Source organism: Gavialis gangeticus, unplaced genomic scaffold, assembly GCF_001723915.1.
Source record: "Gavialis gangeticus isolate Ggan-Ray unplaced genomic scaffold, GavGan_comp1, whole genome shotgun sequence".
Classification (NCBI taxonomy): domain Eukaryota; kingdom Metazoa; phylum Chordata; order Crocodylia; family Gavialidae; genus Gavialis; species Gavialis gangeticus.
Window position 1 is genome coordinate 24,944,371 of NW_017728997.1, and position 15,134 is coordinate 24,959,504.

General features: G+C 46.5%; 1 protein-coding gene across 1 annotated transcript in view; it reads right to left on the reverse strand.

Annotated features, from left to right (window-relative positions):
* NCKIPSD (NCK interacting protein with SH3 domain) overlaps window positions 1–15,132 on the reverse strand; it is a gene marked incomplete at its 5' end in the record, with an annotated part of 108,515 nt that extends 93,383 nt beyond the window's left edge. The window contains one exon of the mRNA XM_019504607.1: window positions 14,974–15,132. Within this exon, the coding sequence (XP_019360152.1) occupies window positions 14,974–15,132 (159 nt within the window). The remainder of the gene's footprint in view (window positions 1–14,973) is intronic.
* Between the last annotated feature and the right edge of the window lie 2 nt (window positions 15,133–15,134).

Below are 15,134 nucleotides of genomic sequence, written 5' to 3' on the forward strand. Positions count from 1 at the left end.
CCAAGCTACAGGTCCTTTTATTCTCTGCTTATAAATCTAAGGTAGGAAACAGAAGGGCATTACATTCATCAGGATTTCCTTACCACCCTCAAGTCAACTTTACTGCCATTTTGCCCTTCACCGAGCCAACCTACCTCTGGGCTTCCCCTCCTGCTCTCTACCTCTGTGCAAGTCTCTGAACTCTGCTGTTCTTCATTTTGTGCTTGTGCCATGGACTCCTGCACTGTTTGCTCCCCATCCCCACCCCAATAAATTCCACTGGTGCAAGATCTAGAGCATTTTGTTACCACTCCACTCCCAGATCTCCTACTCTGTTCAATGACATGCACAGCTCTATTTCCCCACGAGTCATCTACTCCCTGTCCCTCCCCACAGTCAACTCAAAAGCTGCTTTGAAAGGAATCTGCCTTCCTCAACAGGGGTTCTCTCCCCTTTTGTGCAGGTGTATTATCATACAGAGACAGGCACTTCTTACCCCAGACTCAAGTGGGAATCTTTGAATCCAGGTTGACACACACTCTCCTTTCCTCTCCCTTCCAGTCACAGATCTGAAATCCTCTGTATTTTCACTGGGACTAATCGAGAGCAGATTCTGCAATGTTATCCTGAAATACAAACTTACTTTGTTACTCCCAGATGTTACATGAATTTTGGGCTGATGAAAGACTCCAAGTTGGCCATGGTGGAGACTGAAACCAACCCCTTTGAGCAGACAGCAAAAGTCAGGGCAGAGCAAGCCTGGTCCATGTGGTACCAACAAAATACACCTCCCTCTTGGCCTGAGGGTTGAAGGGGAGTTGGGTTCTGTAACCATTCAATCTTAGGCATCTCTCCTGAGGGGATCATGAAGTTTGCCAATCCATCCACACATGCAACAGCCACCCCTACAATAATACTGACTCTCTGCACCTTTACACCCAACCCTACATGACCTGAACTTCCCTGCCGCCCCACCACCCCAAGATCCCTGGACCTACTCCCCGCTAAAACATATTACTTGAACTCAACTGCTGGCAGCAAAGCTTCAAAAGGTACCTGAAACTCCTCCACCAACACCAAGGCCCCCTTTTTGCCAGCAGCAACCCCACCCCTGATGAGCAGCTGGCCATCAGCTGGCAAAAAGCATGCACAAGTACTCCAGTGCTGTCTGCTGACTGGCATGGTTCCTCTCACAATCAGTGCCTTCCCAAGGTGCATTTCACACCCTGGTGGTACAGATGAGGCAGTGAAGCCACCAAAAACACCTGGCCTCCAAAAGCTTGGTAGTGGCAGCTGCTGCCAAGACTTGCACGAGCAGAGACAGGTGAGGAGAGACAAGGCCTCAGCCACTTTGACTCCTTCAGGCCCTTCTAAGGCACCCCCTTCATCTTACCTTTCCATGATCTCCACTGCCTCCAACTCCCTCCCCTATATAAGAAGCACAGGGCACATTTTAAGCCACAAGGCACTAGCCAGCATGGAAAGGGCAGCTGGCACATCCACACAAGGGACAAGCAAAAAGCTTTTTCTATGTGGGAGCTAAGCCACCAATTCCCAAGCCCAAGGACTGCCCTTTCAGTTTGTCTCTAACTCCCTTGTGCTCAAAGATCAGTTGCCAGCCACAGACAAAGTATAAACCAGTGTAGTGTCACCCAAGGGCTCCTCTTCCCTGCAGAGCACTTGCAGTGCTGCTCCTATCCACATGTGCAGCCCCTCCTTACCTCAGGGATGGAGACACTTGCTTCAAGCTGTCAGGGGTGTGAGGTAGAGCTTAAACTGACACCACCTGTCAGCTGCTAATGACTCCTCCGTGCAGCTCCCGGTTCTCCGAAAGCAAGCACAGGCCTGTTGGAGCTATGCTAGCTTGAAAGGCATTATGTCAAACACAACAACTCTGCAATGAAGACATCCTCTGAATCTACAGGGAAACCAATCCAATTGCAGGCTGCTGCTTTGAGGAAAGAGACCTAGCATGCTTGTTTTACAACAGCTATTCACATCCTCCAGGATAGCCATGAGACTCAAGAATCACAATCATTCAAACGGCTCCTGCTTAGGGAGTCCAGAGGCACTGGAAAGAGAGAGGCAGGAGCTGGGAGATGTAGGGGGAGGACTCACACAAGGCAAACAGGAGCAGCAGAAACCCCTTTCCATGGCCTGGCAGCTCTGGAGAAGCAGGGCAGAGCACTAAATGCACATGCCCAATTCCTCAACAGGATACTCTGGAAAAGGGAACGGAGGCAGAAAGCTTCTTTCAGCCACTGTGGACAGGACTTAATGTTTAATAAAAAAACTCCTTCCTGAGTACTGGGTATGTGATTAAACTGAAGCATCTCTTCCTCTCCAACCCCCTGCAGTGTCCTGGCAGGGACCACGTGTGCTTCAAGCATCCTTGTGCTCATATTGAAAGCTCCCCATCCACAAAAAATCCAGGACTGAGATTCCCCCATTGAGAGAAAGAATGAGTCATGTCACATACAGGCAGCAGTGCCTGAACAACTCCAGCTGCTGTATATGAGAATACAGTTCACCTCCAACCCCTACCCCCCAAAGCTTTTGCCTGTGCATTACTCTACTCTTACGGGAATCTCTCTGGTTTTGGCCAAGGAGCCGGGCTTCAGGAGGAGGATTTTTTGGCTGTCCTACTGAAAACAGAAGCTGGAACCCTGCAGGATGAAGCTCTAGAAGCAGTTACGCTTGACTTCATGGGAGTACTCCTGGAAAAAGACTGACTTTTTAATGGAGAGGGACTCAACAGGGGAAAAAGGGAGGTTGAACCCAAAGCCAAAGCCGGTCTCATCCAAGGGACTGCTTTGGGATGAGCAGCTATGCTCGCAACCAAGGCTGTCCAGCACTGGAATCCTGCTCAAGAAGCACTTACAGATGGCACGTCGCTAGGAATAGAGCTGCCTCCTCCACACACAGACGCATATCTGACGCACGTCCATCATTGACATGGACCTTTTTTGCAGGGGCAACAAAACTAAGAAACTCTGAACCTGTGTGCCTAAGCATCATGAAGCCTTGACAGCAGGAGAAAAAAAAACAACAACAAAGGGAGAACTGATGTCTGTTATCAAGGATGTGAGCAGACCAGGAGCTAACTAGTCCTAAGTTAAGGTTAGTATTCACAACCTCTCCAGGACAGGAGCCAAGCTACATATGTTGAGACCAGCATGCAACACTGCACAGCCATGAGCTGTGAGAAGGATCTGCATGGTAAACTAATGGTTCTGCCTTTCACAGCCTAGGTACGAAACACAAGGATGTTCAGGGACAAGCAGCCCAGCCAACCACTGCTGGCCCAAAAACTACAACTTCCAATACCCGGGGGCACATGTGTCCTTGGAGTGGAACATGCACATGTGGATGAGCACTCAAGGGATAACTGGGAAGCAGCAGAGAGCTCCTTTGTGGGCCATCTGGTAATTTTTCAATCACTACATGTTTTATTACATCCCTTCCCCCAACCGTTCAATTAGAAATACTTTGGAGCCAAGAACCAGCCATGGGCATCTCCAAGTCACCACAATCCTCTCTTGGATGAGGAAAAAACAAAACATTTGAAATCACTGCCAACAAAAAGACAATGTGAACCTTGAACCAGTGACTTCCTGAGAAAGGAGAGGCAGCCTGAAATTACCTAGTCCACCCACAGGGTCCAATGGTTTGATTTTCTCTCTTTTTTTTTCCTTGTTTTTTAAGCTGACTACACCAAAATATTAAAAGGAATCAGCAGTTCTCACCCTCCCATCACTCATGTGTAGTTCCCATCTTAGCAGCATGAGACTAGGAAATGGACACATGGAAATGGCTGCAACCCTACTAGCACGACAGTGTAGCGACAATGTTCACGTACTGAACCAAGTCTCTAAAAAAACCCCCAGAAAACCTGCAGGTCAAGTGTTCAGTCCCAAAGGGATTTTGGGTGCTGTGTTTCAAGATGCCAGAAAAAAAAAGAGGGAAAAAATGCTCTTTATGGCTCATTCAATACATTCCATTACCAGAGATCCAAATCTTTTGTCATTATTTATTACAGAAAGGGAAGAAATGGCATCTTTTTATGCAAGCCCGCAAGCTAGGAGGAAGGAAGAGTCCATGGAAAGCATGAACTTCATCTCTTTTCCAAAAAAGCCTTACTGCCAGCAGATTGCTTCCCCTTCCAGCTTGTCCTCCACCCCAAAGGGGAACAATCATCAGCATTTTGTTCCCTAACAAGAACAGTATGTGAACAGTAGGTTAACCTTGGTAACAGCAACTCCATCCACTTCAGGGGTAAGTTCCCAACAACTTCTGACGGAGATAAAGCTGCTGTGTGCAGAGGTTTAACAACAACCAACCACAAACATGGCAATCAGCAAGTGTGAATTGCAGTTTGTAACCTAATGCCAGTGGATCAGTTTCCACAGCGAGTTTTACCACATTTGTTTCAAACAGTCACTGTGTACAGGGAACAAGTGAGATGTTTCAATGGCATTTGGACTCCATCTGCAACAAAAAGGCACTGTGCAGCACACACTACTGCAAACAGATCAGATGGGAAACAACAAAACCCACTATGCGGAGGTAGATTTGTCAGAGCATGAGGATCAGCTGATCCCCAAGCTGATAGCAAACATTCCTGGACCCTTGCAACAGACACCAGCACACAAAATGCATCTCATGGCAAAATAAATCACAGAACGGGAATTGCTACTGCCAAGAAGAAAGGTTTCAGTTTAAGCTCCTCTCCCTGGAACGACTGTTCAGCACAAGCATTTAAATTTAAAATCTTTGTACACGAAGCTCTAATAGAGTCCGCAGCTCATAAAATGTAGGTTATGTCAGTGATCACATCGGACTCCAGGGTCTCTGAACTCTTATTTTTCCACAGACTGTATAGTGCCATGGTTGTGTATTGAGGCTATTTGTATTTCTTTTTCTAATAATACCCCTTATGGAATCGATCCTTTTACCAGTGCTCAGACTGACAGCTCAGCCGCTGAATACATAATCCAGGGTAGGAATGACATGAAGTTTAAATCCTTCATCAGGGAGTGAGCCAAGATATTAAAAATTCTATTTATTTTTATTTACATCCAAGCTGTGCTGAAAGGAGAAGAGAAAGGAGAGGCTGCTCCTCTGAACAGCAGCAGAGATCTACAAGCAATAATGGTAACAGACAGATTCAGCTGTTTTACAAATTTCAACCCCTGACAGATGAAGCACTCATTTTATAGCTTGAGTCATGTCCCCCCCTCAACCATCATGGGCATAAATATGCCTGGATGTTCTCAGGCCAGCAAGTGACTAGAATATCTCTGCAACTGTAAGCCTTTGTTAGCTTGCAGTCTGCCTTACCAGGCCCTGTTGCAAATAGCACAAGAGGTTTAAGAGTGGGAGTGCCTGCATGGCCTTGTTTCTCCATTCCCAACAGATTCTTGAGTTTTTAAGCTTTGTTCCACTTCCACCCACCTGAAGGGCAGCCCCCCTACATCCCTTCACCCGATCTCTAAGGGTTGCATCAGTTCTTTATGCCCACTCACACCCAGCAATTACCCCAACATTCATGTTTCCCATAAACTTCTAGTTTGTCAGGTTTGGATTCAAGATCTTTCTCCTTTGTAGCACAGCCGCTGAACCAAGGTGACCCAGACTGTCATAGAACCAAGCGCTGAAAGGGATGAATAATTATGAGCAAAAAGAGACGTAAGCTTGGAGACCAAAGCTCACGTTGAAAAGGTATCAGCCAATTTCCCACCAAGGCTCAGGGAAGATGTACAAAGCTGCATCACATGAGGTAGGCAGGGAACAAGAATGGTCTTCTGAAGGCTCGGCTCATAGCTACTGTGGGAGCAAGATACTGGATCTGATGGACCAATGTACAACAAATCCTATTTGGTGACTGCATTTAAGGAACTTCTCTTTTTGTCGTAATAGAAACATGTCTCTACTGCTGTACCACCAGTGTTGGTTAAGAGGAGTAATTCTAAGAAGTTCTGATGACAGTGAATGTTGTCCAACTCAGCACCTTTCACTGGAGCATCAATGGTTTTCAAAGCATTAATTTAGCCTCAACCCTGTTGTGAAGCAGGTCAGGAACATCCCCATTCAAACAAGGGATGCTCACCACATGACACAGAAGTAGCTCAAACCAAGTCATACAGCTGGGTCTGTGGTGGAGTGGTGAACAGAACCCCGGACCCCTGCATGTTCAGCACAAGGGTGCAGACGAAAAGCACAAGCTAATCCCAGACAACAGTACAGACCATGCCCAAGAGGGTAAAGGGCTGAGAGAGGACTTCCGTGCTTACTCTTCACCAGAGAGAACACACTCCAAGGACATCCCTTGGTCTGCTCAATCCAGAGATGTTCTCAGGGGGAAAACAGTAAGTTTGCCGTCTCATTACAGCCAGTCATTTGCTTGGCTAGAACAGAAGGCACCCTACAATAGACACACACTGCACACAATTCAGTAGCTTCAGCTGGTTTCTTGATGAAATGCATCTAAGGCCTAGTCCAAGTAGCACAAGCCTGATCAGTTACAACTAAAGAACTCATGGACAATTAGCCAAAAGAATTAGATACCAGGGCTCCAATCCAAGCAGGTGCTACTAGGCACTCTCTCAAATGCACTACCCACACATGATGGGTCAGCTGAGAAAACAAGTCACACAAGAAACCCACTACATCTCCTGTACCCAGAACCCTCTATACTAGAATTAGTGTCCCAGAGGCCTGAGGGAAGCAGCCGCAGCAGGCGGCCTTCACTTTGAATCTTGCTTCCTCATCACCTTGACGTTCCTCTCTTTCCTCCCAATCACAGCAACTTCAGCAAAGACAACAGAACCATACTAGTTAGGATCAAAGCACATGCTTATATCTATAAAGGGAAGCTACACGCCCACCTGGAAGCAGCATCTGAGCCTTAAATTGGTTAAAATGTGCAGTTCTCAGAACCGAGCAAACACACTGGGATCATCAGATCCCACCCAGTTACAACCATCACAGGCATGCCTCATCTTCCAGCAGTAACAAGCATGTCCTTTGGGCCACCAATGCAGCTCACAAAAGGGAATCAAGGGCACAAAGCAGGTTTTATCTGATTCAAAAATGCCTAATTATTTTTTTTTTGATCAAAAGTGCCACAAGTGAAAAAAGCCAATCTTAGCACTCAAAAAAAATGGCTAAAGATCATTAGCATCTTTCTTCTCTAATCATTCCAAATTATGAGACATCCCAGAACTTCTGGCGAAAATATCCAGTCTTTAGCTACAGTAATTAGAACTGATTACAATTCCCCTGACTAAGTAATTTAGTTTCAAGAGTAAAATTTCCTCTCTGAGTGTTAGCAGCCCTGATGTGATACCATCACTGCTGCTGTGGTACCATCACTGCTGCTCTGACAGCCTGAAGAAAAATGCCTCTTTTCCTCTCAGTTTCTGGTAAGTGCTGAAAAGTGCAGCCTCAGCTGTAAATCACTACCAGCTGCTTATTCTCAAAAATAAATCTTTATTTTTAGCATAAGTGCCTATTCAGGACCTGTGTGAATGCCCTGATTAGGCACTCACACCCATTAAAAAGCCTGTCACATCTCAAACTGGCGCCACCAGAAGCTATTTGAGTTCCACAGAAATTTCCCTGATTTTGACAACAGATTGCACTGATACATTTATCTGAAATGCTTGAGTGCAAGGGGGCCATAAGGGAGGCTCTGCCCATTTGAAGGGAACACTGCACCATACACACATGGTGAAACCCAGAACCCACTGACGCCAGTGGCAAAATTCATATTGGCTTCATGGGACAAGACAGGGGGAATTTCCCCATGGGTTTAGTTCCTAAGCGACCGTGTAGAGCAGTGGCTCTCGATCTTGCTGGGCCATTACCCAATTCTAGGGAGTGCTCATGACCCAACTTTTAATCAGCTTCAACAGTGCACAATCCAAGCCTGTCTGAAGTAACAGTGTCTGTCTGTGGGGCCCACAATCCCACCCATAAGTGCCACGGTCTTGGTCAGGATATGGCACCCAGTTGGGGAACTGCTGGTTTAAAGTTTTGAGAGAATGCTCTTCTATAAAATACTTGTGCCTCAATGACCGACTTGCCCTGGAAATAGCCAGTACTTGCTTCCTCAAAAATAGTAGACCCCTAAATCCAGCTCAGGGTCTAGTGTGCAACACTACATTTGTCTAATGCCTATAATTTCATGTTCTTCTTGCTGTCACTCTGCCTTCCTTCTGCATATGTTCTTCAATCACTTGTCATCTCAATCTTAGTAGGGCTTTTGGGACAGACACAAGATGGTACCTAAGCAGAGTACCAAACCTGTCACAGACATTAATACTGCCAATTATGAGGACAAGGAATTCCCTTCTGCTGGGGAACAGCACAAAATCTGAATTCTGATCATCTTTGCTGGTAGTAGAAAGTACCAGTAGCTAGGTCATCCTCTCCCAGGAATATGAACAAACTAGGCTTGTTGTAAAACATCTGCCTCTATCCCAGACAGCAAAAGCAAATCTCACAGACAACTCACAGGCTATGTTGCACAGTCTCTTGGTTTCATCACTTGCCTATTTATTCTTGTATCCAAGACACTGCTTAACTAAAACCTTCTAGCTGCCTCGATCCTATCTCCTTTCCAAATAGGCAGCCCAAACTTTTTAAATCACTGTCAAACACAACCACTGTCCTACCCCAACTGCTGTTGCTTTTCTCTGAACCTTTGGAAGACTGGAGACCCAAACTAAATGTAACATTTGAGGTAAGGATGCGTCAAATGCTTCTGATAATGCTATTACAGTAATTTCTATTTCACTTAACATAATTTCACTTAAGATAGCCCTCCAGCTTATTTACCACTTTGGGAAGCTATATAATAGAATAAATGGCTCCCAATTTAGAAAGAAATGTCTCCACTTCAATCAGCCACTTATTTTTGATAAATCCCAATCCATCAACAGGAGGCCAGTGTTTTATATGACTGTCATGCTCTCCTCAAAGTATAATATAAATACTGTAGGGATTTTTTTAAGGGTTGAATAGGGGCTAGGGCACTCCAAGGCTTGAGCCACAGAGGCAAATCAAAATTGCATTTTAAAGTAGTTGGTCACCACCTCAGTAGTGAATAAGAGATTACCAGCAGAGTGTAAATAAGTCAGAAAGACCCTGAAAATGAAAACAAGTAGCTCATGTTTGCCATGTCAGAGGGTGGAGCATATGGATAGACACAAGACAAAGGGTGACAGGGACAGAATATTGAGCAAGGAAAAGTATCTTTACAGAAGCATTCTGGAAGCACCCCTCTGGATATAGATAAAGGCAAAACTATCTGTCAAGGCCAGAGAGCAGAACAGTGCAGGCATCGAGATGATGACAGCTGGGGCAAAAGTTTTAGCTGCATCAAGGTACAGGGAAAGCTGAACTGGAGAGAACAAAGTAGGTCACTTCACAGAGACAGCTCAGCTGGGTGTACCTAGTGAGAAGTCAGAGGTGGGGATTAGATCCAGGTTCCAGACAAACAGCACACAGAACAATGGTACTAACCACAATCAAGGAAAGAGCAGGAAGGCAAGTCTCAGTTCTGTCTAGCAGTCTTGGGCTTGAGCTGACTGCCAGACACAGATCAGACTTTAGAGAAGAGCACAAGAATGGAAGTGAAAAGCATGGAAACAAGCCTACAACCTAGCACTGGGAGAAAGGGAAGACGAGGCTGGGCTTACAATAGACATGACATTTTCAATACTGATGGCCTGGAAGTAACAGAAAGACTAAGAGACAGGAAGTTCATGCTGAAAGGAGGCAAGGGGAACACCGCACTAGAGAGATAAAAGACAACAGTGTTTAGTGAAGACCAAGAAAAGTCAATGGGCCTATGGTGAGTGGGAAAAGTCAGCCAGGAGTGCAGGTCAAATTAAGTGGTAAATATGCTTTGCCTGGGGTCAGATGGGAGAGCAACACAGAAGCTACCATCACTGAGAGGGAACAGAGAAGACCATAAGGAGGAGGGCACCCTGGGAGACTAATTTCAAAAGGAGAAGATAAACAGGGAGAAACTGGGTGGGCAGCAAGTGAAGCAGAGAAGAGAGAAGAATCAGACACAGTGTTGTGCAGAACACTCAAAGCTCAGAACATGGCAAGTTTTACACTCCAGACATACCAAATTGTCAAGAGGCACCCATACCTGGGGTAGGGAGGGCTGCACCCAACTCAGACACTTCAGTCATACATGACAGGAGAAAGGAGCTGTAGCCAAGGACAGACGGAAAAATGCCAGTTGCTACACACAGCATCAAGGACCATTGAACAGAAAGATTCTCTCCGTTTAAGATTTCCTCTTTAGACTCTCCACACAGGAAGCTGCAAGAACCTCTCATTTTCTAGGGAAGAAAGGGCTCCGATAATCCTGCCAGGATTCAAACTTAAGCTTGCCAGTAGTCTAAGGTAGGGATAGCAAAGATCTGGCCCTCAAGGCCCAAACCTTTTCAAGTTCTGGCTTCCAGCCTTTAACAGGAGTCCTATCACCCAGCTTGCAGTGCTTTCAGCAGGTCCTGGACCAACTAGCCCATGTGCACCAGCTCTGGACCTGGTCTTGTGCATCACATGTAGGACTGGTCCAGGGCGCACACTGCATGTGGCCTGATGAGTTTGATACTCCTGGTCTATAGGTTTCTGAACTAATGTTTAAGTCACTGTTCATCCCCTGGAGCTACAGAAGGGGCTACTAAGAAAATGGAGTGGCAGCAGCTTCTCTTTGTTTCACTTGCCAACAAATGGATTGAAGCCTTGCAAACTGCAGTGGGTCAAAACGGATAAATTTCTGGCCTCACTGTCTACAACGCTGCCAGTGTTGCCGTCATCATCCGTACTGCCGGAAAGCAAGCAGGGCTCGTGCTATTGCGGCATAGCCAAAACCTCGGCAGTCTGGAAGCCGGAACTTGGAACAACTCCAGATCCCCATTAAGTAATTATATGTCTTACCATTATGATGATAACATATGGGCTATTTAACCCAATGAAAGGACCCTTCTTATTTGCTATACTCAGCTTTGTCCTCTATTCAGCAGCCATTCTCCTAACACAGAATAGCCCCCTCCCAAAGTTTTTTTTTTTTTTAATTGAATGTTTTACTACTTCATATAAAAACTCCAGAAGACCCATCAGCTGCAATAAATGGCTCTGCCTTGGACAGAACACCCAGGCTTCAATATAACCTCCACATTTCTGCCATTCACAAACCACTTAAAAGCCACACCCCAGCCATTTGAGACAAAAAAGCCAAAGCTTTCTGCTGACTGGGTAAGTCAGGAACCATGACACTCCCATGCTGATGATTTCACTATGGCAGCTTTTGCCTGGCATGAGCTATTAGCAGCATTTGTTTCTGCTATGCCAATATCTACAGGCAATTATCTTGTCTGCTGGTACTGGACGCCTCAGTGTTGGGTACACATTCTCACTTGTCTCATCAGCAGCACCTGTTAGGTTCAGAGTTTGTTGCAGTTTTGCTTGCTAACATTGCGGAGCTCAGGGGCTGCCAGCTCCATTGCTTGAAACCTTATTTGCAGAAGTTTCAAATAGTCTGAAGCTCCAGAGGGCAACATTCAAGCAAGCAATGTTTTCTCTCCTTGCTCTTGTGCAACAGCAGGACTGGAGCCTGTATTTTTCTCACGTTTCTTGAGCACCTATCCAGCTGGTTCCACCCCCCGAATTTAAGATGAAATTTTTTTCTCACTAAGCAGTCCACAATTGGGAGGTATGTGAGCTTCAGTGACATGCTGTCTCATTAGCTTGTGGGTAAGCTCAGATCTGCTGCATCCTCTGCACCTTGCTAAACAATCTCATCCTCACTTAGAACCAGGGCTGGAAAGGCCCTCGTGAGGTCTAGTCCAATGCCCTGCTCAAGGCAGGATCATCCCTGTCTAAACCAGTCTAGACAAGTGCTTGTCTGATCCTGTTCTGAAAACCTCTACAAACCCTCTCACACAACTACCTGGCGCAATGCTCAAAATGCCCTTTAATTGCCAGAATAAAGCAAAGGGACAACAGCACAGTCAAAGACAAGTAGTAGTTAGTAAAATGCATGCAAAGAGAGAAAAGGAACAGGAACATGTACCCTACTATACAGGAAGGCAAAAACCCCAATGCCAGTCTGCCATGAGGTAAAACCCCTTCCTGATCCTGGATGTGGCAAATCAGTGTGACCTTGTGGGGAGCAGCAAGGCCTCTAGGTTTTAGAAGTTAAGACTGAAGGCTGAAGATATGTCCAAAGCAAGTTTGCCTGCTTGCACATTTAATTTGACTCGTTTAATGGCAACGCTGTTTAAGATGCTAGCATTCAAGCATTTCTAAATGGAGGACACCAGCCACCTTGAGACTTCATGGCTGAACAGTTAGCATGAGAAGTTTAGATGAATACCTGGTACAGGATTGCATGTTCTTTGCAAAGAAGCCAAAGAACAACCTTCCCACTTGTATTAAAAATGAGCTGACTTGCATAAGATAAGAAAGTTTTACTAAGGTTGATAGCACCAGGGTGAATTCACTAGGTCTCTGCAAAGGTTTCCACTTTGATACTAATTTAATTGCCTTATTATGAGTAACTTTCAGATTCTTCTGGGAATCCTTACCAGGAAAGGAGAATAGCTTCTTTGGGCTGAGACACGTTGTTTACCTGGCTGCACTAGTAATGAGTCTGCTGCCTTGTTTTTGCAACAGAGACTCCCGTTGAAGACATGCTGTCTCCTACCACTCCAAACGCTCCGTCAATAACCACTAGTGGTGTTGTTCTTGCAGTGATCATGGCAACGCTAATTACTGCTCCACACATTGTCACTAATTATTATTAATATCCTTATTAAACAGCAATGGGATGGAAGCTGTTTGCAGGCTCATCTGGATGCTGCAAGAGACTGTTTAAAGCAACATTTCAGTCAGAGAATTTTTCCACCTCCCCCACAAGTCAGAGCTACTTGGTTTTGTATGGAATAGCAAACCATGACTCCTGCCAGCTTTGAGAAGCGGATGGGAAAGCACTGAGGCAGTCAGTGCACACTGAGCACTGTAATAACTGCAGACCAGCACAATGAATTCTACTGCCCCATGTAGCATCAGCACAATCACCTGTCCAGAGCATTTATCGTCAAGAACAGAGGAAGCAGAAAAAGCCCAGATTTATTTCCCCCTAAAAGGATTAAAGGACAATTAAGAAAAATGTATTTCAGCGAAAGGAGAAGGAACATGAATTCCAGAATCCTTTACTACAGTCTCTTTTTTGTCATCAGCCTACTTTATGATGCTTAATATTAATAAAGTGTTACTTTACCCCCAATACTGTATTTTGTGTTGCAACTGCAAATTATGGTCTGAAAATACATTGCAGGAAAAACTGGAGGGGACAGGAGGGAGATGTTTTCAAATGACATTTTCAACTAGAGTATTAGCGAGGCAGATAAATATAGGAAGGTCCTAAAGGCAAAAGCTACAGCAGAGGTTTTCTCCACCAAGAATAAGCCCACAAGGAGGGAGAGTGCAGACATTGGTACCAGAGGTGCAGATGAAAGGACTGTAGAAAGAAATGCAGGCACATATCCAGACCAAGTCCACATTTGATTTTAAAAACCTACCCTTTTCAATTAGGGCTTTTGCCATTGAACACCTTAAGCCCTCATTCTACAGCAATTACATGCAAGTCAGCCCACTGATGCCAGACTGTTCTCTTGCGCAAAGCCTGAAGGACAGGGTTCTTATTTGAGAACAAAGGTAGTTGGAATAAGAAGCCTGTACAGTTAATAGGCCACTGCAGACTGACACTGTGAAGCACCACCAAAGACAGTGTCCTTCCTGCAACACCGAGTGTTCTGAAAGAAATTCAGTCACACCATTTACAAACAGACCATTCAACCAGAAGACTGGAGACATCTGAAGGAGATCTTTCATGAGCCAGAATAAAAACATTCATTGAAACTCTGGCATATACTTTCTCAAAGACTCCCAAACAGAGAGGCTCACAACATTTGTGCATACTTTTGTGCAAAAATTACCTATGCTGCTTATGGAAGAGGGGGGCAGGAGGTTCTGCCCGCTGATATGGTAGACGCCATTTCAAACCATGTCACTGGGAGAATCACAATCTCAATGCAGCCTATACACAAAACAAGGTTAGCTTTTTATCTCAGAATCTAGGTTCTCCCCTGAAACGCAGCCATGTATCACGCAAGCAGACCAAAAGCTTTATTCTTTTCCAGCTCAGTCATAAGTGTAGGGTTCATTCTTGCAGTTGCAACAGCTGCGTGCGCTCTCCTCACTCCGACTCCTCTGTCCGACTTGATGTAATGACGGATGCCGCCAACTCCTCTATAATTATTGTTGCTGCTGTCACAGCTGGTGCTTCTGGCCTCAGTGCTAGGACAGGCCTGTTATTACACCCACTGTGTTATTCTCAACAAGAGAGGAATGGGTGTGATTAGTGCTTGTCCCCCAAGCCTCCTTGCTTACCACCAACAGCGCAGACAGAGCTGTGATGAGCCGTGGACCCCCTGGCAATCCACGGAGCGACAGCTCCAGCACAGGGATGCAGTGCCCGCCACAGCAAAGGGGCAACCCCGGCCAATCACCTGCACGCAGGCAACAGCCGAGAAGGCCCCACAACAACATCCACCACCTCCCCCCTCAGCCCCGGCCCAGCCCCACGGGCAGGGGGCAAGCGCATGACCCCAAGCCTCCCGGGAAACTGGATCTGCCTGACCCATGACCTCCGGAGTCAAGGGTCAGCCCTCTCCCCAGACCATGGCCTGGTACCTGCCCCAGCCCAGCACGAGGCTCCACCACACCCTACATGACCCCTGCCCCCATGTGACCTTTGCCCCTGACCTCAGCCCAGGCCAAAACGAAACCCCGCCCCCCCACGCGACCCCTGCCCAACCCAAAACGAGGCCCTGCCACCCCCACATGAGCTTTGCCCACTGACCTCAGCCCCGCCCCGCCCCGCCCCGCGTGCCCTTTGCCCCCGACCTGGATACGCTGCAGGTAGGAGGCGGGTGCGTAGCCCGTCTCGCCGGAGCCCGCGCGCGTCACGAGCCACCAGTGCTGGTTGCTGCGCTCGAGCAGCAGGAAGGTCTCGCCGGCGGCAAACGGCAGCGAGTTGGGCTCGGCCGAGCGGAAGCCGTACAGCG